Here is a 27183-nt window from a genome sequence, read left to right as displayed (position 1 = left end):
CCCCTGACACTAGGCTTACCCTCCCTCCATCATCCCCTCCCTTAGCTCTGTGCGGAATCTGGGGGAACCAGCGCCTCCCTTCCTCATTGCCCTCCAGACTTCACAAGACCATTTTGCACATCCAAAAGAGGCCTAAATAAACTATATAGTAGCATGGGAAAGTGGAGTCAAAAGTAGAAGACTTTGCTGTTTTTTTACCCCTCTAGCAAAGGAACTATTACCATAATTGACTTTCTAGGCCTTCTAATGAATTGGTTCAGCTTCTTTTGGCATCGCTGTATAGACGAGGGGGGGTGAGAAAAGAAGAAAGCGCTTATAAGAGAACTTCAAACAAACTCTGCTCACTTCTGAGTGACTTTTCTTGTTAATAGAAGAAAACAAGATGAAATTTGTGATTGTTTGGAGCTCCAGGGTTAGATCAAAGCATCTGATGTTTGGCTGCTTAAGGCCCTCGAGTTGTGAGGTCCTAATGAGAAAAAAGATGGATGAGTTATTATACTGAGAACAATCTTGCTTTTTCTTTTTGATGGCTCTGTCATTGCATCACAGTGATGAAATATTCCTTCTGCAAATGGGGGGGAGCAATGAAAATTCAAACAAATCTCAGGTTTCTCTAATCAGACAGGAAAATCAGAGATCCATTAAAAAGAACAGGTTTACATTTCTCCGTGCGTGTTGGAATACTATGAATTAATAAAGAAGAGCATTACTAAAAGATGACAATCAGCTCCCAACATCACGATGGGGGGGCCAAGGCAACGGTGCCCTCAATTCCCGGACACGTTGCAGTATTCATTTGCAGCTTCAGTCTTTATGTCAACACAAACATCGAGGTTATGAAACCATCTGCCATCCAGAACAGCGTTTACCTTCATGCAGACGATGTGTTATCGCTCTTACAGCAGTCTCAATAATACCTGAAACGATCATTTTCTCCGTGGTACAAAATACCGTCATGCCTTCTGCAGGCATGCATGTACTGTATGTACGGGAGGTAGCAGCCTTCTTCTTTATTCAGTCATCGTAAAACTATAACAAAAAGATGACATGCTTTTAAGACTTATGAATTTAAAGATCCCAGAGGGAAACTATCATCACACCTGCCTGCTCTAAGGGGGGGGGGGGGGGGGGGGGGGGGGTCAAAGGATATAGGAGCTTCAAAGGAACATCTCTAGATATGCCAACCATTCAGTATGTGGCTAAATGACACTTCATCGTAGTGCAGGCTGTGGAAAATTGTAGCTGAACACTATGAAAGAAATGCTCCCTTATTGTTATTCTGCCGAGCTGTTACACAAATATGCCAACTGAAACCCAAATATGTACTCGACTGAGGGTGAAACTCAATAAACAAACGTAGTTTGCATCAAGAAAGAGCGATCAGTATTGATTACATTTTGCACTTAACAGAAGCAGAAACACACTCCAAACAAAAACTGTTTTTTATCTGTATCTTGTCATTTCTATGGCTATACATATAGATATACATATAGTAACTAATTTAGATTCTGATTGTTTGAGAATGAGTGTGCATCCATATAATCCATCCAACATATACCGTAACTGGGTGTATTTAAAAAGTTTAGAAAAGACAAATGTATTTACTTTGCTCAATTCATAAACCCCATACTAAAAACTGTACATTGAAAAAGCTCAGATCAAAACATGTTTTGATGCTTTCAAAGGGTACAATATATAGTATTCTAGCTTTGTAAAAAATAGTCAAAACTCCTCAATGACAAGTAAAAAAAAACTGCATATGAATGTCATGTCAGATTAAGCAGCAGCCTTTTGCCGACGTTAGCCCACAAACCAACTAAGATAAAACAGTATGACTTGTGTATGTTTTTCTTTTTCTCTTCATGATTCATCATTTGGAACAAATGACTGATACTCAGGTGCAACTTATTGCCCAGAGAATGAGGTACTGTACCTTTTCAAAAACAGCCGCTTTCATGGTACTTGGTGGATAGTTTGTTCAAGTATCTCAGATACTGTGGAGCAAATAAGAGCCTTCTTGAATGTCGCTTCACAATAGATACACATTTTAATCTAATGTGACCAAAAACCTACATAGAAGTACACTTTTTGAAAATCTTTGTTTAAATTTGTGGAATATGTCTCTGTATTATACTTGCACATTTTAGGAACTGATTTGCATACAAATTGCATCGATGTCTGTACTGGTACACTACAGCGTTAAAGAAACCTTTTTAAAATGTATAGTGGTTGACTGAGTAGAGCGAGTGACAAAGGACAAGGTCGCAGGTCAACTACTGTGCCAATGGGATTTCCGCCAAACCTGGCCAGGGCCTTTCTGACCTGTCAATAAGATTTAAAGTAGCGTGTGACTCTCAGGCAGGAAAACAACACTCACACAGCAGCACTTCCGTGCGTAACCTTTCTAGGGGGAAGCTTGAATACTAATCAGCTGTCCGTGTTTCTGTGATGGACCTTCAGATAGGCAAAGAAGAGGAAAATAAAAAAGATGCCATCTTTAGAAAGTGTTTTTAACTACTGCTCAAGACTCAAAGGATGTAGACTTGTCTTCATTGTGAAGAGAAAACAACACTGCCAAAAGAAAGTAATTGATATAATGGATTACCAGTCATGCACGTAGTATTAAACCGAGGTTCAATGTCAGGCCATGTTAGGGTCAACAATCATCCTCAAATACATTTGACTGTGAGAGAATCCCAGAGAAAACTGACACACAAACAGGGAAAACATGCAACCTCTACAAAGAAAGGCCCCCAACTGGTCGGAGATATACTTGCTGTGAATTCAGATGAGATCTCTACCACAACACTGTACAGGTTTATAACAAATATTCATGCTCTAAATTAATTATATGAAAAGTCAAATCAGAAGTTTTCAAACTGGAATACCATCGAAACACATTGCATACGAGCACAATCAGCCTCAAGTTCAGTCTGATAAGAGACTGCAGAGACGTTGAGTGGCGTGTCGATGTATGAACAGAATCATAACAGGATCACTAAATGAACAGGGAAGTGCAATTAGAGCATTTCTACACAGCGATTAGACAACACCTAACATTTTGAATTTCTGTGTTAGTTTGATTTTCAAACACACAGGAGAATTTGACTTTCACAGCCTCTGCAGGTTTACAAGGTATTCTGCTACATCCACTTACCTATGTCTCCACAAAGTCTAAATTTAGGAGCAGCACAGCTCCGGGTTGTGGTCAGGCAATTTACTCTGCCATCTCTTCCTCCTACTAGTGCCATCTTTCAAGACCCAAAGCTGTCATCTTTACTCCCTCCCTCTTGCTTTGTCTTCTCCACTGTTTCTGTCTTACTTTTTTTTATTTTTTTATCACCCAACACTCTTAGGGCCTTCACTATGCAGCGTGTTACAGATGAATGTGTCAGCAGCTGGGACAGCCAATGGCACATTATGAAAGACTGAAAATGAGTTATATCGGTACGAGGTGCTCTCAGACTGAGCAGAGATAGAGGGACTGAAGTAAATTACAAATGGCTCTCACAGTGTCTGTATTTTTAATAGTTATAGTTTTCATGCTACACATGCTTTGCCAAGACACTGACCATAAAGTTATTCCACCGATTATCTATACATAATAAATATTGAGACATCTGATATCAAATATTCTCAGTAAGTGAGGTTCAGCTGTTGAACTTTCTCTTAAATTCTTCAATGCCACATCCCTTTTTAAGTCCTCAACCTTATAATACACAACTGGTATTGGTGTGTTCTTACAGCGATGGATCACATTTACAACACTTTACTCTGAAAGTGTAGCACGAGTAGTGAGTCAATATATCAGAAGTAAGTTTCTCATTAGCTTAACTCAAAGCAGCAATTATACAAACTTCCCTTTTGTTCATCTGTAAAACATCAGAGATGAACTCACAAGTACAATTAGGCATGCAACTCGCTTCAAAGATTTCATATCTATGCAATGCTCCAAACAGCCTTTCAATAATAATGGTCCATGAACCCAAAACACTGAAGACCTTTGCAACCAAACACAGGCCTAGTCAACAATGGGATCTAAGGTGAAAATTCAGACAAAGAGTCAAATGTCTTTGATGCAGCCAATTATAATATGAATGAATGAATTCACAGTCTAGGACATCACAAAAAGAAAAAAAAAGAAAACCATCCATCAATAACATGTAATAATCTTGCCATGGCATTGTCCAAGGGCACATTTAAATTCCAGCTATTGCAGCATTCGGTCTTGTCAAGCGATTTCTCATATGCTTCTGTGATAGAATCTGTCATGTTCCTACTGTATGCCAGTCTGCTGAATAAATCATGATTGAAATTAACGGAGATGACTCAGTTTGAAGAAAATCGGAGCATTAACAGAGTGGATCAACCCAGCAATGAAGACAATTAGGTTAGGGCGTGGGGCCCCAATTTGGCTCATACAGTTTAACATCTGGCCAGATGTCACATCATTCGTTGGTGTTCAGATGCGCACGAGGGTCATTTAAGGATGGAGGTCAGTTCAAAATGATATTGAATATAGGTCACATTAAAATACTTCTAAACCCTCATCCGACGAATGACAAAGACATGCGGGCAGTCTTTCTCACAGGCCGCAGGAGAGTTGCATATATTGTGTTGTGAATGTATAGAGCATATGGGAAAGAGAGATAATCACCTCTCAGCCACTTTCTGCTGCACGCCATCAGCACCGCATGGGACTTTAAAGAGAGCATGCAGAGAGGCAGAGCCCTGCGACAGTCCAGCAAAGTAAATTTAGTGACAGAATAGACTGTGGTTATGCTTTCTACTACTCAACTCTTTCTCCATCTGGCTATTCTGTGCAGAAAATGAAAACTGCAGTGCCCTGAGGTCAATATCTAAACAGTTATGTGGTGGCAAAATCATCAGGACTCAATATGATTGGAGGTGGAATGAGGCAAAACTCCTCAAATTACTTTTCTTAACATCGCAAGAACAGGTAATTAAATCTCAATAAGGTGTCATCACTGGTGTTTAGCTGGGTTTTTTCAGGTCACTGCTTGAGTGGAAGGCCTGGTTTTATCCTCTTAATGTCATCAAACACCTCAGTCAGGAAATGAAAATCCTGTGAAATAAAAGGATTTTGGAGATTACGCGATGAGAGCAGAAGAGAGCAAGAAAGATGTGTTTTACACGAACTGCACTGCCTCCGCAACGGAAAGGGCACTGAGACTTCGGAAAGTCCTTATTTCAGAGAATCCTATAGTCAGAATTCTGTGTACCTAATTATTGATGTATCTTAAAAATATAGAATGCACAATGCTACAATTATCTTCTTTAAACTACTGACCTCAGTAAATGCAAGCTCAGCGAGTTAATATTGCAGGTATAATGTATGAAACGTTGTCAGAGAAGAAACACAGATGGAAACAGAGAAAGGTCATTAGTCTGATTCCAACCAAACATCTTGTACAAAAGTCACTCAGCGAAAGGGACAAACAGGGATATAGCACACTGAGGCAGCCCGCCGTACTAAAGTGTCATTCGTAACAGCCTGTTAGTTAGCAGAGAGAAGCTGGCTGACATCGGCAGACAGCGACCAGGAAACCGAAGAGGAGCCAAGAGGACGGGGCAGAAAGAGGAAGACGGGGAAAGGAGAGAGCAACAGACAAAAAAGGACAAAGACAGACACAATGAGCATGTTAAGAAAAAGAAGGTCATTGCGTTGATCGGCATCATGGATGCCAGGCATACGAGGCATTTGCTCTGAATGGTCTATATTTAGAAGTCTTTTTCCAGGCACACCCCCCACTCCATATAATCCATGTGGCTCGATCTTCAGTGGAATGATGGGTGCTGCAAGGAGGCTGTTGTTGGCTATAGTTGCTCTTTAAAGACGCGTGTGTGTGTGTGTGTGTGTGTGTGTGTGTGTGTGTGTGTGTGTGTGTGTGTGTGTGTGTGTGTGTGTGTGTGTGTGTGTGTGTGTGTGTGTGTGTGTGTGTGATAAGCTGGAGAGCTACAAAAAGGGTTTTCTTCAATCCAGAGAAGGAGAACATAATATATGGGAAGCATTTGACAGAAGGGTGCAGAAAAGCTGCAGACTTTAAGGTGTGACATTTGCAGCAGTCGCTTTGAAGCGGTGACCTGTGACCACGGAAAAGTTCACCTCTCCTCTTGCTGGCCTGATGGGAAACTGTCTGCAAAACCTTCTCCGGATTAAAAAGGTTTCAGTTTTCATTTGCACTGCAGACACCGCGCTCGTCCTGGGCCTGAAAGGCACCTCCCTCTAATGCTCATGTGACATTTCTGACATTAGCAGAGCTTTATTGTTCTCCAGACCGAGGTGGTGACAGTCAGTAGAGGGATAATCAGACTAACACTGTTTTCAAGCTCTTAAGTGCAAATTGCTGCACGTTAAAGAAAACAACAAAAACAACCCGAATAAACACTGCAGCGCACAAACGGAAAGTGAAAACTGAAAGCACCAATGCACACATTGCTTTAAAATGTCGACAAAAATAAATCTGATTACTAACACCAGCATGCCTTGTGTAACTCAGAAGGGTATTGTGTGAGACAGTGAACGCTCCCACAGGAAGCCAGAATAAAGACATTTGCAACAAAGCAGCTCCTGTTACAATTAAGTGTGTCTTTTGTCTGCACTCGTGTGTCCAAATGTGAACGTATTTTCCTTTTGAAGTGATTCCTGTGTGGCTGCGACCCCGTGGGCAGCAGCGTTCTCCACTCTCATGAGCACATTTCATTAGAAGAAAGGCGGCCAAACAAACAGGCCAATAAAGTTAGTCATTTCAATGCTCTCCCACCAATTAGGGACCCGCCGAATGACCTGCTTCCCAAACAAGCCTCTGGCTGCCCTCGTCCCGGGAGCAGCGCCCATTAAGTTAGTCACACAACACCAACCAAGAAACAAAAATCAGCGCTGGAACAGCAGCCCGCTCTCACAGCAGCCCGCTCTCACAGCTCCGGTCTCTGGTTTCGGTGTTGTTGTCAGTCTCAGCGCAGGCTCTACGCTCGGCTGACTCCTCTTTGCCTTTCCCTTCTTGAAACACACTTTTAAATTCAGGGTCTGAAAGCAAATCTACTTTGTTCATGACTGTCCATGCACAGGAAATACACAACTACTCACTAATTCAAACGACTTGCAATGCTTCATATTTCTTAGATTTAAGGGATTGATATGTAGTAATGACCAACATTTCAACTTGACAGATCATTTGTATTTATGACCAACATTTGAGAGCTACATGGGATTTCTCCAGATAGTGATCTATTTCCCTCATCATAAGTCTTTAAAAGCATTGATTTCACATCCGGCTTCAAAAGAGAATTACATACATGTCAGGTTTTAATGGACCAAAGCAGATACTGCAGTCGAAACAGAAGGACTGAGGAACTGTTCTCCACCAGAGGCAGTAAGCGACAAAGTATTGGTCCAGACAGTATTTAAGTAGATTTCTGACAACCCTTTACATTCACATAAACAAAAGTTCACTCATTACATTGTTGAGTACAGCGATACACAATGAATTTGCAGAAGTTGACAATATTGACAATGATGGAGGCAGGATGCCAAAACAGCCCAAATACAAGTATCAAATTTAATTGATGGTGCTTTTTAGAACTCAGACTTACAACAGAAACAGCTCTGGTGTGTGTCCACATGTGCATACACGCATGTGCATCTGGCTACAATAATGAAATACAAAGGTTCAAGATGCCTTCAGAAGACATTACGTATTCAAAACTTTAAACACTGATTTTTACTTTTGGAACTGAAGTAAATTTCAGAACCTGTACTTTTTGAAGCGTTAAGTCAGGTTGTGGAGTTGAATCTGGACTTCTACTTTAGTGAAGAATGTGATTCATTTTGCCAACTCTGGCAGTGGCAAACTGAATGTTGGTCAAATGCTTTATTGTGTTTTCATATAAATTAAATATTGATGAGACGACTTACAAGGGGAGTTACTCATAATTGCCTTGTAGAAATGTAGAGAATATGATTATTAGGATGGTTGCTTCTGTGTTGACTTAAATATTAATACATTTATAGCAGTTAAATTGACCAATCTGGTTTCATCTATAATGAATGTTATCTATAATCTATGTTACTAATCAAATTAACTAAATAACAAGTTGTAGATAATCCACATGACCTGGTCAGTCTGTGTTATACAAAATGTAACATAACTCTGATGTAATGAATTAAATGTATTAGCCGATCGGCGTGTGAAGTCGTCGGCCCTTCCAGTTGTTTTGATGTATCAGTTAAGGTCAGCTGACCTCCGCTGAAGGCTCATTATCTATCCAACGAGGCATCTAAAAACCCTTCAGAGCTTCAAGTTGCCTCTGTCCTTCAAGTGTGTCTGCAGCACTCGCTTCGATTTAGGTCCTCCCTGCTTCCTATCTGTAAATTAGCCTTGTGTGTGCGAGCACAAAAGCCTTCTGAATACGCCTCATATGAGGAATTCCAAAGGGAGACATATTGGATGAAGCAGTGCTGTCAGAGTTGGCAGCTATTTGATTTGGCACATAACCTTAATCTCTGATGACATATCACGGTCATTTTCTGGTCTGGCGCACCAGAGAGATAACACGGTGGCCCTTTAAAAGTAAAAGAAATGAGATGAAGCATAGGACTGAGCAACACAAACAGAAGAAACAGAGCAGGAACAAGCCTGCAGGAACAGCTCTGGGCTGTGTGGCGCTTTCTGTGCAGCAGTCACACATGGATGTACAGATTTGAGTGACGCCATCTGGTCCAATTATAGACTTTTTTGACATATACAAAATAGTCTTGCAAAACTTTTCAAAATATCTAGTTGCTTGCAAGCAAATATTTGAATGAAGCCAGTATATGAGCATTATTTCATTTGGCATTCAATTAATTCAGCCAGCGTGAAACTAATTTCTAAAGACATAACAACAAAAGTAAGACAGGGTGTAAATCCTGGAGCCGAGGTCCTTAAGAAAAGAGATAATTCAGCACCATACTGCTGCATTTTCATTTGTAACATAAGCATATACTTATATTTGATTTTATGAGTCTTAAATGGGCTATGTTCTTCCTGAAGCATTCACACCATGAATAACATCGCCAACACACAGCAGCAGGCGTGCTGACATCCAGAATAAGCGACTCAGCAGCTTGGACTCACACTGTGACAGAGTTGCTGATGGTTTGACTCCAAGCCTGTGAAATCCCTCATATCCAACGTGCGATCGGGTGGGGATATACCACTCTCTGGTGTGCTCCCTTCTACTAATAATCTTGTTTACCAGTAGCGAATTAAATTTATTTAAGTAAATATACATTAACAGCAGATTCTTTTAAACACATCAAACACACATATTTTAAAAACGGATGCAATGATAGAGTCAGTCTTTTAAGTCCAAATTCACACATTTCAATGAATGACAAAAGTTACATGCCTTTCTCAAAAGACTGTAGCTTGTCTTCATTATATTAACAGTATATTCATTTTTAAAATACGAGTTTCTAATAAAGTATACATCTGTTTTAAACTCTGTTCCCCTCTTGTCGTGATTTCTTCCCAAAAATGAGAGAAACGAGACATGATGGAAAAGGTCAGGATCCCGTCCTTGTTGCTGCAATGGAAACTGAGCCGGCATGAATTGTAACAACGCTCAAACTTGGAAGAGTCTTAAATTGAAGTTCATGCAACTGCGAAATTAAACAATGTTTTATTTTTTCGGTGCTGGAGTCAGCAGACACACAGGTCGAAGCTCCACATTAGCGTGGCGAGCCAAAACAACTCAAAAGAGCCCAGTTAAATGCACTTCTGGGTTGAAAACGAAGGGTAATTACTCCTGCTGTATGAACCGTTTAGTGTAATGAAAATTATACCCGATTAGTCCACAAGCACCTACAACAAGCTCACAAACTGTTTGCAGTTGATAATTGCCGGGTTCAATATTTCCATATTACCTTAATTCACCCTGCTTGTGCCGAGTGTGAGGCAGTTTTAGACGAACGTACAGGTGAGCGTACCTTGAGCGCTCACATGACTCACATGCTGGCACAGAGCAAATAACACGCTGCCCGGCTCAGTCTGGCAGACAGGGCGTGGGAGACTGATGACGATGAATCATTGACGCTCGGCACACAGATCACAAACAAAAACAGGCCAGATGCATGCGTGCACACAAACACAGGCGCACGCACATTTATCTCCTCGTTCTTACTCATCCTTCCTTTCCCATTTGCAGCGGGGTGTTTTTTTCCTCTGTGCCATCGCTGATTTTGTGGTGACAGAGACAGATGGAGGGATTGAGAGGGGAATGGCTCACCAGAAGAGGAGGAGGACTTTCCCTCTGCCTTTTCACTTGGAGTCAAAATGACATTAATAGCTGCTGCTGGCCTTTAGCATCTCTCAATCTTTCACAATGTTGTTTTTGTTTTCTTGTTCTGCTCCAATCAGACATCTTTGTATTACAACAAAGTCTTATACAAGCCTTATGTAAGCTGATAAATTAATAAGAGTTCATACAGATTATGAAGGCTCATATTGATCATTAAAATGGCAAAATGATTTATTCAAACATATTGAATCTATTCAATGTAAATTGTGAAGTTTCTAACAGGCTTTAACAGGGCAGCCATATACAGATTGTGACTGCACAACCAGGCTGGACATCATATGAGAGGGACTGTACATTGTAGAAGTGTGACAGTGTGAGGAAGGAGAGAGGATGACAGATTGTATGCGGAGATGGATGCTATATAGACGAAATACGGCAGGGCCATCCATCAACTGATGGCCTCCTCCGACAGTCAACTGTACCCCGTATGACTTACACATCACAGTGTCATTCTGGGAGGATTCTTACACAGTGTGATTGAACAAAAATGTCATTTTGAAGTTACTTCACAGTGAGGCTCGGTTTTAAGGTTTTAATCTACAGTATTTGCCATCTCTTTTTGTAATTACCCATTTTGGACTCGTTAATATAAAATATTCTGCAACAGCTTCACGGGAGCCTGAAGCCAAAACATCCCTTGGAAAAACAGTTCAGATTTCACCTCTATTCAACACAGACGTGTATTGATAATGACAACAGAGTACAGAAATCACACGTGGTTGGTCATTTAAAGAGAACGTATGAGGTCAGTATCCAGGCTAATGTGTATGACCAGCGTTTAAGACCCGTCCGTTAAAGGTTGAGGCATTTCTGCAGCTCCTTGGCTTTGATCATTCACAAAAACCTTTGCCCTTCCCCTTTCATGTCAGCCTGCACACACTGCCGTGCATGGTACTCCAGACCAGGGGACTACTGCATTATTCATACGAATGCCGTCACACTGAGTAATTGAAGCCATTAAGGGAGTGGAGGGTGGATGGTGAAGATGGGCAGCAACCGTCACGTCAACCGCTTCTCTCTCTGCCTCTCAGGAGCAATTGTTTTGATCATTGTCAGTGACCTCTGAGAGCGATCAGTGCAGACATCAAGGTGATCCTCACCATCCGAGGGCAAAGTCAGTACTAAAAGAGACTGAGGAGGTCAGTGTTCAGAGGAACATGCAGGATACTGGTTGGGATTGGAAACATGAAGCCCTTTTGGGGGGAAAGGAACATGAACTAGCATTGCCAGTTTCATCCATCTGTTAAAGTGATGTATTTTTGACATTCACACATTAATCCCTGACAGGGATATGAAGGCATTCTGTTTGATTTATTTTTATTCATGCAGCATTTCATATGAGATGAAAAACATCAGCTGAACGTGTAAAACATAAATCTAAACGGCGAAGGCTGATTGCTCGAATGTTTCAATGGCAACCCGCAGAGGAGTGAGCGGAGGGAAAACCATGGCTGGTGGTGAGATGAACTAATGAACTACACTTGACTTAAGCACCCTCGCAGTTTTCACTCATGCACTGGAACCACAACAAAAGGCAGGATGAAGGTTAGATAAATGAGTGTGTTGTGGCATATGGAGGTGGAAGAGGAGTAGCATGCATGTAAATTGTACATCTAGTAGTGTTTAACACACACATCGCCTCATTTCCACCTCCATCCCCTGATGCCGTTGTCTTTGATTGCACCACAGTACACAAAGAATCCAGAATTTATTGATGGCTGTGTACGATTTATTCAGCTGCCACAATTTTCTAAATGTTCTGTCAGATTCTTGCACATCTGATGGTGAATAAATACAAACTCATGTAGGGATACATATTTATCCACTAACAGGTTTATGAGGCTCTGGCATCAGGTGGAAACCGTGACTTTAAAGCTTATCTTCTGCAGGTAGAGAAGCAGTCTAATTTTCTACCTTCAGACCATCAACAGGACGTTGGGAGAGGTCAGGCAGGCAGGTTCAGAGGACACCAAATTCAGTCATGCTGGCTAAGAAAAAAAAACAAAAAAAAACGTGTTTGACTGAAACCAATTTTCCTGAGATGTGTACATTTCAGGGAGAGTTGAAGTAAACACAAGCGGGAGTGTGGAGATGTGAATCCCGCGGCTGTTTGGTGGCGTGAAAAACGATCTCCGCTGAGGACGAATGAAGAAGATGCAATGCCTCACAGAGAGAGGAGAGCAGAGATACAAAACAAGCGTGCCACAGAGAGAGTGAGAAACAGTTAAGAGGGGGGAAAAGGGAAAGAAGATGCATGGAAAGACCTTCATGCAAAATGCATGAATCCATGACTCGAGCAACCGCTGCAGAATCTGCAGGGCTGCAAACAGCTCACCGCACCAGGTGAGAGAACGTACTTACAATAGCACGCCAACATTAGTTAGGTGGCGAGTTACGGATGGTGTAATGCTCATCTCGCAGTGGTGACATGCACTCAAGTTCTTAAAAGGTAACACCACAAGCTTAGAAAACACGCCGCCTCAATGAAGGCCATACATTAATCAATATCCAAGTACCTAATAAATATTGCCAGACTAACAAGCTTATGAGCAAATTGTTTTAGCGATAATCTATACCGGTGATACGGAGTAATTTTCCCAGATTGCCTCTAAGAAAGGCTGTCAAACCACTCACTTAGATCTGATTTGCCAAAACATTACAGTGAAAACAAAAACACGGCCACTTTCTGGAAAGGAAACTCGAAGAGAAAACCCCCAAGGTGGATCCAGAATCTAGGTTGAATTCACAATCGCAGTGGTGGTCACCTTAAGTAATGAGAGCATCAACTTCTGGCACTTTTAAACGTCCACTCAGCCATAGTAAGTTGCAGCCGCGCAATTACATACGAGCGTGTTTGTGCATTACTGCATTTCGCATCTGCAGGAGGCTCCGTGCCAAATGTGCACAGAGTGAGTGTGTGTCTGCAGGCTGCTTTCATATCTTCCCCATTGGCAGCCCCGATATGAACGGCTGCTTTGATCCTGTTTGATTCACGCAGCATCACCCGAGTTCCTCTGCTGCCGCTCTGAACAAATAGGCGGAGAGGCACAGAGGCAGAGAAACAGAGGGTGGGACAGAAGGATTCCTATTGTTTCCAGTTGTGCTGGGTGCTCTGGATCACCGGCTGTTTCATCCAAAGCCGCCTGCAGCAAGATGTTCTGTGACGTCTCTGCCAAAGGCTTTTTAATATTTAACTGTCCACTTCGGGTAAGGTGCACACACTTTAAAAACAGTATTGGAAGTAAAGACGAGTTACTTTCCACTCGCTGTTGTGTTGAAACAGACTGTTTACAGCAAACACTCACGCAGGACTGTCTGGTGTTTGTTTATTGGAAACATGATAGAATGCTTGTGCTTGATTTCAATGCATGAAACCAGCAGCACGGCGTGAAATTATCAAAATGTTCACCTTTGACTGCACATACCATGAGAAATCAACAACATTAACCATCTCAATTTGATAACAGTGGTTAAAGTGGTTATTAAAGATTTATTGATTTAATGGTTGACCAAAATTGACTTTCTTTCTCTTTCTTGAAATGGAAGCAACAGCATAACAATGAGTGAGCCAGCAACAACATGCAAGCCCCGAAAGCCCTGTGAGGTACAGATTTAATAACACAAGATGATTTTAAACAAATGAGATCAAACAGCACTCCCAGCTCAGGTGGGAAATCACGACTAAATAAGGTGAGCGGGGTGCAGTCAGCGCTGCATCGACGCACAGCCTCAGCCTCATTCAAAGTGGTGAAAAATGGGAGAGGAGGTGCAATGAGACAGAGGCTCGGAGCAATGCACAAACTATGCTGCAGAGTTAGACAGAATACGCAATAAGGATGTGTACACACACAAATCCCCAAGAACTGCAGGAGTACAGGAAAAGTGGGATCTTGCTATTAGCATATTCACCTAATTGGTATTCATTTACACGGGCTCCAGCTCCCTGAACATTAAGGCCACATGTGAGATGTTGCTCATTACATTTCTCTGCATTCAAGTGCATGAGCTTCAAAGACAAGGGAGACATGCCAGACAGCCCTCGGAGGCCTTTTCAAAGAAAGTGCATACCATATTATACTGACGTCAAATAATGTGAAACACTTTTGAAAATCAAAGCTATATTATCATGAACTTACACATTTATGGTAATCCGTGCCGCGATGAAACACTTTTACAGTAGCAGGAAAAGTGCAGGTAAAAAAACAAATCAAGGCTCAGTTCCATTAAGTGTTCCAGTGAGCAATAACAGTAAATCAAGAAGCAAAAGAAAAAAAAAGCAGGAACTCTTCTTAATGGGATGAAGCCTTCATTAATTTATGTGCGTTTTCACTGCACTGACAAGCCAGAATGATTTCTCTGAACCAAACAATCACAAATTGAACTATAACTCTAACTCTAATGATATAGCCCCAAAAAGCACTGAAAGCTAAAAATAAAATGTTAATTTAATTGACTTTTAGCCAATTCATAAAATATTCATACAAGCAGTTTAGTCTTGTAATTCACTATGTTCATATATGTTCAATTATTGTATATTGTATTATGACCTATTATTTGAGCTTTTATTATATTCTTCATGTTTTTGTTAAAGATTTTCACATACAAATCATCCTAATCACAATGTCAGCCTTCAATGTGAGCCTCCACAACCACGTTGAATGAAGTGGAGCACTGTGATCGGCTCAGTCCTCTTCATCACTCTCAACCTTCAGGTGAGTTCGAAGTAACGGCCAGAAAATATGCTCTAAATGTCACTTTGGTACACGGCTGCATCTGAATGAATTATGATTGAGTGCTTGTGTGTGCTGCGCCGAGAAAAGGTCATGACATATCACACGGTTCGCACGTGGAAAACCTTACAATTAGCACATCCTGACACCAACTGGACAGACAATCAATCAAACATGGAGTCCGAGGGCCAAAAAAGGCCATCAAGGCTCCATTAAGGTCCATGAGATGACATTCAACAGTGTAAAAATGACCAGATATAAAGAGTCGATATCTAAATAAACATTTTTACAAATCTACTGGTAATGACCCTGCTGGTAGTAGCAGACGTTAAAAAAAAAAGACCTGAGCTGAGAAATGACGCATGAGTGATGCGGCAGTGAAAGCTTGCTACCCCACTGCAAGCAAAACATGAACCAAAGCTCTATTGCAGAGGTGAACTTGTAGAAATATGCGTCTTGAAAGAAGCAAAAAAACACATGTTTTCTGAGCTTTTACTAATATTAATTTGAAGAGAAAGTCTTTAACAGAAAGACTGTTTCTTTATTTTTGTGCAGATTTGTAAGATGAAGCAAAAATCAAGAAATAAAAGAAAAACAGGCCACAAATGAAGGACATTGTCTTTTAGACGTTTCACGGTAATCTGCACCAAGAAGCCTCATTTAAAACAAAACAATGTTGAAAATACACTCGCTTAAGTTTTGTGAAAAGTTGCTGAGCTACAATGTAGACTTATTCATAAAGGACTTACTGCTTTTTAACAAACGGTTAACATTCATATCTGTCATTTAATAAAAAGTCAATATTTTCTTATTTCACTTGTGCAGATAACTGGAACTCTCACTGGGATGTTTGTGGCTCCTGGACTTAATAAACATTATATAGAGTCAATGAGTAATCATTTATCACAATTGTAATATAAATGGATATGTTGGGGTTTTTTTCACTGAAAAGTATTACTTTAGCTCAATCACACATTCTTTCTTAGGTTTTTACTAAAAACAACTATATATTTTGGCATTACATCATTTAGTTTTAACTGGTGGAGAAGGGATGTCATTTAAGTTATCAATGCAATTATTTTGTTTTGCTTTAAAAAAAACAAAAACCCTGGTTGGTCTTTTTGCCCCGAAATCATCCTAAAATAACCTTTCATTGGAAATCATTTGGAGTATAATCAGAAATATTTGGACATTGAAAATAAAATTTGTTCTTTCATTAGAGGGGCTGTAGGTTTGACAGAAGACGAACGTGCCAGTATGAAAATCCTCTTTCACACTACAGAGAGTTCACTGTGGCAGAAGATCAGACAGGAAGATCTGCCTGGAGACGTGTGAATAAGTGAAAAAGTGGAGGGGAGAGGCAGAAGGGGAAGAAATCTTACTATTCGAGCGACACTGATCCATGCAAAATCCTTAGAAAAATACAGTGAAAGAAAATAAAAGAGGGATAAAAGCAATAAACTGCGATTTCGGTGTTTGAAAGACTTTGACTCCTAATAAGAAAGCAGAGATCCTTTTCACTGATCTGTCAGTCACGAGGCTCCATCCTGTTCTGCCAGCCCGTCAGGATATGAGAAATGAGTGGCTGTACTGCGGGGCGTCTTCCCGAGCTTGAAGATGGTTTTGATAGATCACATCTGCCGGAGCAGCCGGTGTTGGACACGGCCAACAGTGAGCCGAGGGACGACTCAGCGGAAACCGAAATCCAACGTGCACATCCAGATTTCAGCAAATCTGTGCGCAGCAGCTACTGACCTGCAGGGTTTGCCTTTGGAAATGTCTTCAGATGCAACAAAAGGCAGAAACTCAAACGGCAGAAACATTCAGTCTTTTCAGGAAGAACTGCAGCCGTGTAAATTTTTTTTATCTATCTGGAAAGATGGCAATGACACGGGTCACGACTTTCAATCCAAACCTCAATTTTGATGGGACTGAATAAAAAAAGATTTACATTTTAGAATAATTTTACAGTTTTGTGCTCTAAGAGATCTGAATGCATTAGAGGACCTATAGACAGCTGTTGCTAGGAGACGCACAGCAAAATTCATGCAACATTAAGGCGGGACATCATGCAGACCTACAAATGTCAATTAAACATGTCCATTTCTGCTTATGCTCAGCCAAAAAGCCACGTTTTATGTGAAAGAATGGTGAAAACTAAATCACTTGAATATCGTTTTATAATACATAATGCATGAAAATAAATAACTCTGGATTTTCTTGTACTTTACTATTTTTGAATCCATCTGCTATGGAGACCAATCCATCACAAGACAGACACAGAAAACAACCTTGTTTCCTGTAACTATATTGTTCATATATTTATATATAACAGTGCAGGTGGAGAGCTTTACAAACATTCAAATAAACACTGTCGTACGGCGGATCTGAATGACAAGAGTTCGAATCTGTCCAAAGTCAGGTCTAAAGGCCTTTATATATTCCTGAATGCAATGATCACAGAAATCCCCAAACCCCAAATAGAATAGCAGATAGCTGCCACCTCTGAATCTGGTTCTGCAAAGGTTTTCTTTTCCACCGTCGCTTATGCTTGCTTATGTGGAATTGTTGGGTTTTTCTCTGTACAAATGCCTTGAAATGACTTTTGTATTTGTCACTATATAAATGAAATGGAATGGAATTGAGAATACGAGGAGTTCAGACTCTCTGTATTATAACATGCTGAAGGTTAAGGCTGAAGAAGCTGAAATAAGTGAAGAACTTTGGACCGAGGCGAGATCCTAAACAATAACATTTAAAAGTTGTTCCGACTGGATTCACTGAAACCTCGGCTGAAGCGCTTTTCGTAATGAAGAAATAACCCCGTATAATGTGTTTATTCAGGTACACCCCCGTTATACTGGCGTCAACACAACAAGTCATTGAGCAAAGTAGACTTGGCAAGTTCATAAACCAAATGTTCTTCCTCTCCTAAATTCAAACCAGAGTTTCTGACATTCAAAGTCAAAACCTGATGCCACAAAGTCAAAATACCCCAAACACCTGACAACGTTGCATTTTCTGGTAAAGTGGTGTCCCCATAAATATTCTAATTCAACACTAATTCCCCCCGAGTGTTTGTGCATTGTTTATATACTTGACAACTATTTTGAACATTCAGGGTGGTCGGGTGATTATTTAGAATATCGACTCTATATTTCATTTGAGGTTTCTGTATAAAGTCGATCGGAATCCAAATGACTTCACCAAAGATGTTCCTGTAGCTTTAAAAACTTTCTTGTTCACTAAAACCCTCCGTCTAATATTTGAGGCTGTAAGCAAAAAAACACTTAGCCATGTATAGACGACAACGGACAGACAACTATGAAACAGCATTACCGGGTGTTACAAGCTGCTGAGCACAACTGTTTTACATGCTGAACTCCGAGGCAACGGTCTCTCTCCTCAATCCTACTAACCCACAATAAAAACAACAGGAGCTTTAGCTCGTGTTCTGATCCACCAGCCAACTTACTGCATAAACCGCTTTGGGAATCATGAGATTTCCAATCACCTCTGTCCTGCAGGGTTGCTGCTGCAGCCCTGTGAGCCACAAATGACCCCGTTCACGTGGAACGCTCCGGCATGGGTTCCTCGATGAAGAAACGACCGGGGAATTACCCACAGGTTCACATCACCGGAGAGCCGCAGATTGCGTAGCTGGGCTCACAGCTGGACCCTAAGGCAGTGCTCAGATCAGACGTGGAACCGATTTAGTCTCACCCACACGCCCACGCAGACCCACGCATGCAGGAATGGGATCTGAAGCCGAACCAAGTGAAATCAGAGAGACATTAATGACTCAGAGCAATATCTGCAAAATACCACACAGCAGTATTCACACGACTGACAGGATTTAACACACCCACAAGAGGGAACATTCAGGGCTCTGTCTGTGTATGTGTGCACACACTCATGTTTACCTGTACAGCCGTGATTTATCACCTGCTACACAACCTCATCCCCTACAGAGAAAAATGCTTCCATGGAACACAAGGGGTCAGGCAACGGGGAGCACTTAAATTGCAGGCGTCTCCACTCTCTCTCTCTCTCTCTCTCTCTCTCTCTCTCTACTCTCACATACAAAGACAGTACAGTATGGACACGCATTAATAAGTACTGATAGCACATACACACACTCATACACACACCACTGAGATTGCTTCAAGGCTGAAAATCTCAACAGTAATTAGTTGGAGAAAACTCTGGCTCCAGCTGCATTAGTAAAATTTGAGCACAACTTCAGACTCTCAGGCTATATTTCAATTAATGAGCACTTAAATAGAACTTAGTGAAACACCACTCAGGACCACTACTGTTCCCTCTGTGCACGCATCTTCTCCACGTGCGCCTCGCTCGCTGCGCCGGCTTGTAGATCAAGTGCAAATCACAATCAAGAGTTATGACCGGCTGGTGGCTCCTGCGTGAGGCGGGCTGGACTCCAGACAAGGCCACAAATGAGAGGGAGGAGGGGGAGATGGAAGGAGGGAGTGTGATTAGTGGCTCTCGCTCTCTTTTGCCCGCAGCTTCTTGAGAAGAGGAATTCAGCTGCACTTTTGAAGGGAAGCTTCCTGCAGTACAACTTTGCTCAGACGCCTAATTTCACCAATTACAAGTGCTGATTTTGACTCAGTACATCTGCATAAAATTGTGCATGTTTATACTTAAGACATGGAGACACACCCATTTCCCTCACAGCTAATGTCCTGTGTGATTCCAATGTTTCACACAACAAATGGATAGTGCTAACGCAGTGATGAATGAAAGGAGGGGGATTTCCATTTTTCACCTACTGAGGCTTGCAGCGTGCTATTTTGGACCTTGATTGGAAAAGAAACACAAGAATAAGTGCTGCAATCTATTCTCACACCAGCTGCTGGAAATGTGACAAAAAACACAACGCAAACGAGCAGCAGTACACACACACACGCACACACACAGCATCTCATTTGCAGCCCGGTGCTACAGGGCACACCCTCCCTGCCTAGAACTAGTTTTACTCTCCCACACTGATAAAAATACCACCAGAAGGACAGAAAAAGATCACAGTGTCTTGCTTCATCTGCGAGCCGCAGGTGCTTGTCTGGCAGCAGCAAGAGAGAATTTTAAACACTTGTGTCGTCATGACCTTTTGTTTTGGCACAATGTTGACATGTTCAAGAATATTAGTACATGAAAAGTATTCACAGATTTGAGAAACCAAATGGCCAAATTTACAGTTAGGGTGGAGTCTGCACAAGGATGTAGCGGTAATGTGAAGGTACTCAACCCTGGGATTGGGGACATTTGAGTGGCGTTCACATGTTCTACGTGCGCAGGTTTAAATTTTTCACCAGGTATTCCAGTTTACAATGGACCAAAGTGAATGAGAGAGAGGGCAATGCACTGTGCTTGGAAAAAGTAATGCGGCCCGTTTACTGCTTTTTACATTCGCCAACAAAAGTTGGGCGAGGAGGTTATGTTTTTGGCTTCGTGTTTATTTATTGGTTTGTATGTATGTATGTATGTATCTTCACAACTTTTCGTAAAAACTACTCTCCCGAATTACATGAAAATTTCAGAGATGATTTGTCATCATCCACGACCAATCGATCAGATTTTGTGATGTTAACGGCTAACCGTTTCCAAATAAATCCCCAAAAAAACTGCAAAAAAAAGAGTCCTGTATAAAGCGGACGGGAGAGGCACCTCATTGAGATCAGCATCTGTTGCCATGGAGACACTCCCTGCTCAGTGTTTCACACAGTGACGTGGCTTCCTGACCTACCAAGTGAGCGTTGATATGCGCCAACAGCTATCATGCTAGCAATGCTGACTGGATTCAGCAAACAAATGTGGCGTTGGCGAGGGCCTGCGCTCTACCGAGTGCCCGCTCTCGTTGATATTTTGTATATGCAAACAAGTGTGATAGAAACTGCAAGAAAATAGGAAGAAATGTAGGAAGTGTTTCAGTGAGTCATAAAAGGAGCTGGCCTAGTGAGCCAATTTAATAAAATCAATAGGAGAGTCTTGGAATCAATAAAAACCGAGCAGCATGTAGACACTCCGGCAATGAATACATATTCTGCAATATTCAAGGGAAGAATGAAGGCGAGAGAAGAATCAGAGGTGAAAATATCCTCAAGACATCATTTGTGGGGCAGCGACGTGGTGCTGCACTGCTAGAAAACCTGGACTGGCCTCCAGGCAACAACATTCATGTGTGGAGTTTCTATGGATTTTCCTTGGTAGCCTGGCTTGTTCCCACAGACCACAAAGACATGCTTCTTTGGTTAATTGATGACTTCGAAGCAAATTTTGTCACATTTGCATGCCGTAAAACATCAAATTCCTACAAATAGATGTGTTATTGATTGAATGTTGTTATATAAGGGCCTGATTGGTTTTTGCAATTTTTTAAATATATTGTTTGGAAATACTGGCAAACAGAAACATTATAGGTACTGCCATTTTGATACGGTGTTTGTCAAAACGACTACAGCAGGTCACTCGACAATGGCACAGATCATGATTCAATTTGTATCATAAGTTTCAGTGACAAATTAAATTATTATTCTAAATTAGATTTTTTTATTTATTTTTTTTTTTTAAATCGGTGATACAGAAAGTTATGGCATTCAACCTTAACTGTTCTAATGTAATCACTCCTAAATCTGCAGCGCCAGTGAGGACAATTGTTACCATCAGTTGAATTCATCATATCACTATATATTGTAAAAGGACTTGCTATATGGTTTGTATCCATCCATCCATCCATCCATCCATCCATCCATCCATCCATCCATCCGTGACACTTAATCCAGCTCAAGGTCGCAGGGTACTGGGGGCGATCCCAGCTAACTGTGGGCGAAGGCAGAGCTCACACTGGATAGGTCACCAGTCCATCACAAGGCTATAGGGTTTGTATTGATTAATTATTGCATTTATTAATTTTTCTAAAAATCATATTGTTTCATGCAGACAAAAAAGTTCACATCTATTTATTTATCTAGACCTCAGATTCCAGGGAGTACCCTGCCTTTAACCACACTCAGCTGGGATTGTCTCCAGCTGCTGATGGGTTGGATTAAGCTTAATAAAAGATGGATAGATGAATGAACATACTGCTGCTTGGATGAGTGCCTTTGTTAATCACAGGTTGTTGTTTCTTGATATCAGGATCATTTTATTACAGTGTAAATAATCCTTAGAAGATGAAAACAAACACTTCCTCCCGTGCTCACAGTTTCTGAGATGGAACAGGAGGTCTTCATTCAAGAGGCTCCATTTTGAAAAAGCAAATTCTTGGCCTCTATTACCCCTTGCTACACTTCAGTAAGAGCTTGTTAACTTGTGTCTTAAGACCCCCCCGCCCCCCCAAGCCAATCAGCTGCTTGGCCTTTAAAGATAGACAGGCCCATTGAGAAGAGTCAAATTAACAGGGGGCCGAGCGTGTGTGTGTGTGTGTGTGTGTGTGTGTGTGTGTGTGTGTGTGTGTGTGTGTGTGCGCGTGTGTGACATGCAGTTACTCCACTGTGCCAGAGCTTGCAGAGTCTTGCATTTAAAATATGGCAGGCTATTAATGTCTGTAACTGCAGCAGAGCTCCTGTAAATGTGTGTGTTTAAATACATTGAGTTTGTTTGAATTTGCATGTATACTCAGAATGTATGCTATTGTCACTGTTCTCACACACGCGCGCACACACACACACACACACACACACACACACACACACACACACACACACACACACACACACACACACACACACACACACACACACACACACACACACACACACACACACACACACACACACACACACACACACACACCGCATCAGTGCCTTCACATATGAAGTATTACAGTATTACATGGTCATGAATAAAATGTCTAAAAACACAATTAATGGATGAAAAGCAATTAAACTGAGCTCTCAGTACAGTTATGTGCGTGTGTATGTAAATGCATTGTTGTGCATGTGTGTTGTTTCCATATCTGTGTAAAGTATACGTCTGCAGCAGATGCCTTAATCTTCTCAACGTCATGCTTTAGGAAGAGATTATGAAAGTGGTAGGAACCGTCACTTTAGTATATTGCTATTACTATGCACACACACACACACACACACACACACACACACACACACACACACACACACACACACACACACACACACACACACACACACACACACACACACACACACACACACACACACACACACACACACACACACACACACACACACACACACAACAGTGTGTCAACATACTTCTATAGCCTGAAGAAGCTATATAGCCAAGCAGACCTGCCAGTTTCTGCAGATTAAGCGCAGATATGTGCAGTAGCTCAAATGAAGCTGCTGAAAATGGGGAAGGTGGCGGGTTATAGAGTAGCAGAACTGCACAGAGAGAAGAATAATTGGCACATAAACTATGAAACCAAACAACAAGCAAGGAAAGGGCTGAGGGTAGCAGAGAAGTGCTGTACCAAAATCGAGACAAAGACAAAGATTACCACTACAATTTGAATGCCAGTGAAATTAAATATAATGGGATATCAACTCTTAAATAGTGTGGGACTTTTTTTCCAGCCTGCACTCCCCTCCTCTTGACCTTCCTTCCTGATCCCTCTCTGACAATTTCCTCAAAGCTTTGGCTGAGCAGCCAAAAAACCCAGACATTCCAGCGACCACTAAAGATGTTTTGACTTCTCTGTTAAATGTATTGGTGTGAAGCATCATTGGCTCCATGAGCGTGTGCGTGCATGCATCATAGGCTATTAATCCAACCAGACTGCAAATGGTCATGCCTGTCCCGCTCGCTGTGCATGGGTATACTGTGTGTGTGTGTGTGTGTGTGTGTGTGTGTGTGTGTGTGTGTGTGTGTGTGTGTGTGTGTGTGTGTGTGTGTGTGTGTGTGTGTGTGTGTGTGTGTGTGTGTGTGTGTGTGTTTAACAAGGTTAGAAAAGTGTTAACACAAAGCTAGAGAATTACCGCCTCGGATCTCTTTGAATACGATCCGCTCTGAAAATACAAATATCTCAGTGCTGAACGTCATAACATTTATGTAACTTCTACTAATCAGTAACAATATCCATCCCAGCTACAGCTGCTCATCAATGTAATTATCAAATACACATGTGCTCACATGTCTGTTTGCTGGCGGCCATGTGTCCGCCTGGACATGCAGGACATGCTCTCATTCTTACGTGCATTTATGCGCGAGTGGGTGACTTTAGCCTCCGAGAGTGTCCATGTGTGCGATGATTACAAATCTGCTTTCCCTTGATGGATCACACTCGTGAGCAGCACGGCCACGCCACTGTGAATGTTGATGGACAGACGGTGTGTGTGACTGAGCCCATTTGGTGGCTTGTGTCCTTTGTGAATTGACTTAGCATTTGGATTCAGCTGAATTCCTACGAGATGTTTCACAACAACTGCGGCAATCATTCTGAAAGCTGATGGAAATAATTAAAGCAATGCTTTTTCTCAAGAAATATGTATACTTAGTCTTGTATTTCCTCTGTATTCACTCTCACTGCACTTCATGTACTGTCTATTTAGCATAAAATCAATGCCGCCCCTTTGTCAGCCTGGCCTCCAGAATGAACTATTTCCCCCAAAAAACATTGAGGGCTCCTCTAGCCTGAAGCTCAATACTCCTGCAAGCTGTAAATCACTGTTCCAAATAACATGACTTCACCCAGAGAGACTAATTCATGTTAAAACCAGATTTAAACCTGTTTAATGCGCTAATGAAAAGTGCAGTATTTATATGTAGCTGGTAGACGGCAATGTTGTGACATCGGGCCCATCTGTGACTCAGTCTAAACCCCGAATGAGAACATCATTCAGCCCCCGCCGGGACACGCACACACACACACCAAAGAACAGAGGTGAAAGAGTGAAGGAAGAATTGATCGACGCAAACCTTGCCACCTCTTTTGACTGCCATCATCCCTTTCCCCACTCTTCTTCCCCGTCGCTCCCACTCTTACGCCCTCCCCTCTCTTTTTCTCATACACCAGGACTGAGGGCAGCGGGCCTAACTCAATACGCCGTGGAGCGAAAATCAATGAAAGAGAGAGCGCCGGCGCTGGGGGACTGGACAGAAGAAATAAGGCCAAGTGGAGGGGCAGCACATTTTTGGACAGATTTGTCACTGCTCTGCAATTCTGTCCTCCTCCACTTAGAGTAACAGTCAGAAAATTCAAGGTGCACAACTAACACGCTTGTCCCTGTACTATAACATTAAACATTTAATTCCTCACATCTCAAGAATCGCCCAGGCAAACCGTCTTTGAAATTCATCCAATGGCAAGACGGCAGAACAACCCCAAGGGCTTTGGACATACATGCCTGCAAAAACAGACTCACCTGATTCATATACATGTATAAACAGCTCATTTGCAAATACAGCCAGCTGCAGTGGATTTACCCTTCTCTTGTGAAACGCTGATTGCTTTTCTCCTAATCGTAATTTTGCGTTCTGCCCCTTGAAACCCCGTCTTGCAGTGTTCAAACGATTGTGCAGGGGTGTGATCAAGGGACAAGCTCAAGGAAATAGAAAGAAAAAGAAATACTAAAAAATAACAATAAAAATTCCATCAGAATAAAAGAACTTGACAAAAACATGCACATTTCAACCTTTCATCTTTCGCTGTGTCTTAATCCGACAATTTTCCTCACTCTTCTACCTGTCTTACTACCATCTCCTGTAACGACCTCATATTTACACACCTTATAGTACACCAGTGAAGAAAGAAGAACACACTTTTTTTCTATTTACAAAACTGGGACAATAAATTCCTAAAAACACTCGAAAATAGACAACCTTGTAGCGGAGACTCCTTCAAAGTCTGCTGTTCCCTCTCATTCATTCATTCATTCATTCATTCATTCATTCCCTTCACGTCTGTCTCTGTCAGCCCCATTCATCCATTATTGTCTTTCAACCCCCCCCAACTACATGAATGCTTGTTCAAAAACAGTTTTCTCCCCACTTCACTGTCCTCCAATCAACTACTTCACAGATGCTCTCGTATGTCTCGTCCCCATTCATTCCTCCGCCGCTCCTCTAATCTCTCTCGTCTGCACCGCGGGTGTGTTAAATGTGAACGAGAGTGTGAGAAAGAAAAAAAAAAAATGAAACACCAACCTGCCCTTCTGGCACGCGGAGCAGAGCCAGGCTTTGTCCTTCTTGCTGTAGGTGCAGCAGGTCTTGCAGACGTTGTACTGGCAGTCCAGGCACTGGCGCTTTGGGTTCAGCAGGAAGGTGAAGGGCGCGCAGCAGCGGATGCAGCAGTGCTCGTTGAAGCGGTGCTGCTTGGAGAGGATGGAGCATCTGCTACCTTCCTCCGCCAGCTCCTGCTTCATCTCACTGAAACCAGGAGAGAGCCAGAGCGAGAGCGGGAGAGAGAGAGAGAGAGAGAGAGAGAGAGAGAGAGAGAGGATTGAAAGGGGGGAGGAAGAGAAAGAGAGAGAGAGACGGGGGAGGGGGAGAGAGAGAGAGAGAGAGAGAGAGAGAGAGAGAGAGAGAGAGAGCGTGAGCGAGAGGGATGGTGAGCGCCTGGTCGAGAGGTAGGACACAAAAACAGCAAAGGAGACGGCGCAGAATAATTGGAGAGGATGGGGGTAAATTAAAATTTCAAAAGGGAAGTGGGGTATTAAAAAAAGATGGGGAGAAAGGGCAAAAGAGAGTCATGGGGTAAAAACAGGTCGTCTGTACCCTTTTCTCTGCCTCTCTTTCTTTTACACTGATTCTGTGGACTTAGGATGAAGGCTGACATTTCAATTTGGTTGAACCCGTCATGCCTTGTTTGCCCAGATCAGTCAAGAATACAGCTGAGGAGCGCTCGCCGTGCACGTATAATCCCACCAACATAGCAGCATTCTGTTAATTATTTTATTATGAGGTTATAAATTCTGACAATGACCCGAGGGTCATTTGCTGGAGGCTTTCAATTCATAGGAACAAGCTTGACATAAAAAACTGCAATAATGGAAAACCTCCAGGGTCACACTGGAGAGCTGTGTGGGTGTCAGTCCAAACAAACAGAAATTATTTTTTGATCACTTAAGAAAAATGTACTGAAGTTTTATAA

At 41.9% G+C, this 27183-nt stretch overlaps 1 protein-coding gene across 1 annotated transcript in view; it reads right to left on the bottom strand.

Moving 5' to 3' along the window:
- The window catches only part of myripb (myosin VIIA and Rab interacting protein b), a gene marked incomplete at its 5' end in the record, with an annotated part of 62128 nt that extends 35673 nt beyond the window's left edge, over positions 1–26455 (bottom strand). The window contains one exon of the mRNA XM_080490001.1: positions 26238–26455. Coding sequence (XP_080346127.1) covers positions 26238–26455 — 218 coding nt within the window. The remainder of the gene's footprint in view (positions 1–26237) is intronic.
- Positions 26456–27183: the final 728 nt, after the last annotated feature.

Source organism: Lipophrys pholis (genome assembly GCF_963383615.2).
Source record: "Lipophrys pholis genome assembly, chromosome: 20".
Lineage (NCBI taxonomy): Eukaryota > Metazoa > Chordata > Actinopteri > Blenniiformes > Blenniidae > Lipophrys > Lipophrys pholis.
The sequence above is the reverse complement of the archived record's forward strand: the minus strand, read 5'-3'. Positions and strand labels throughout refer to the sequence as shown.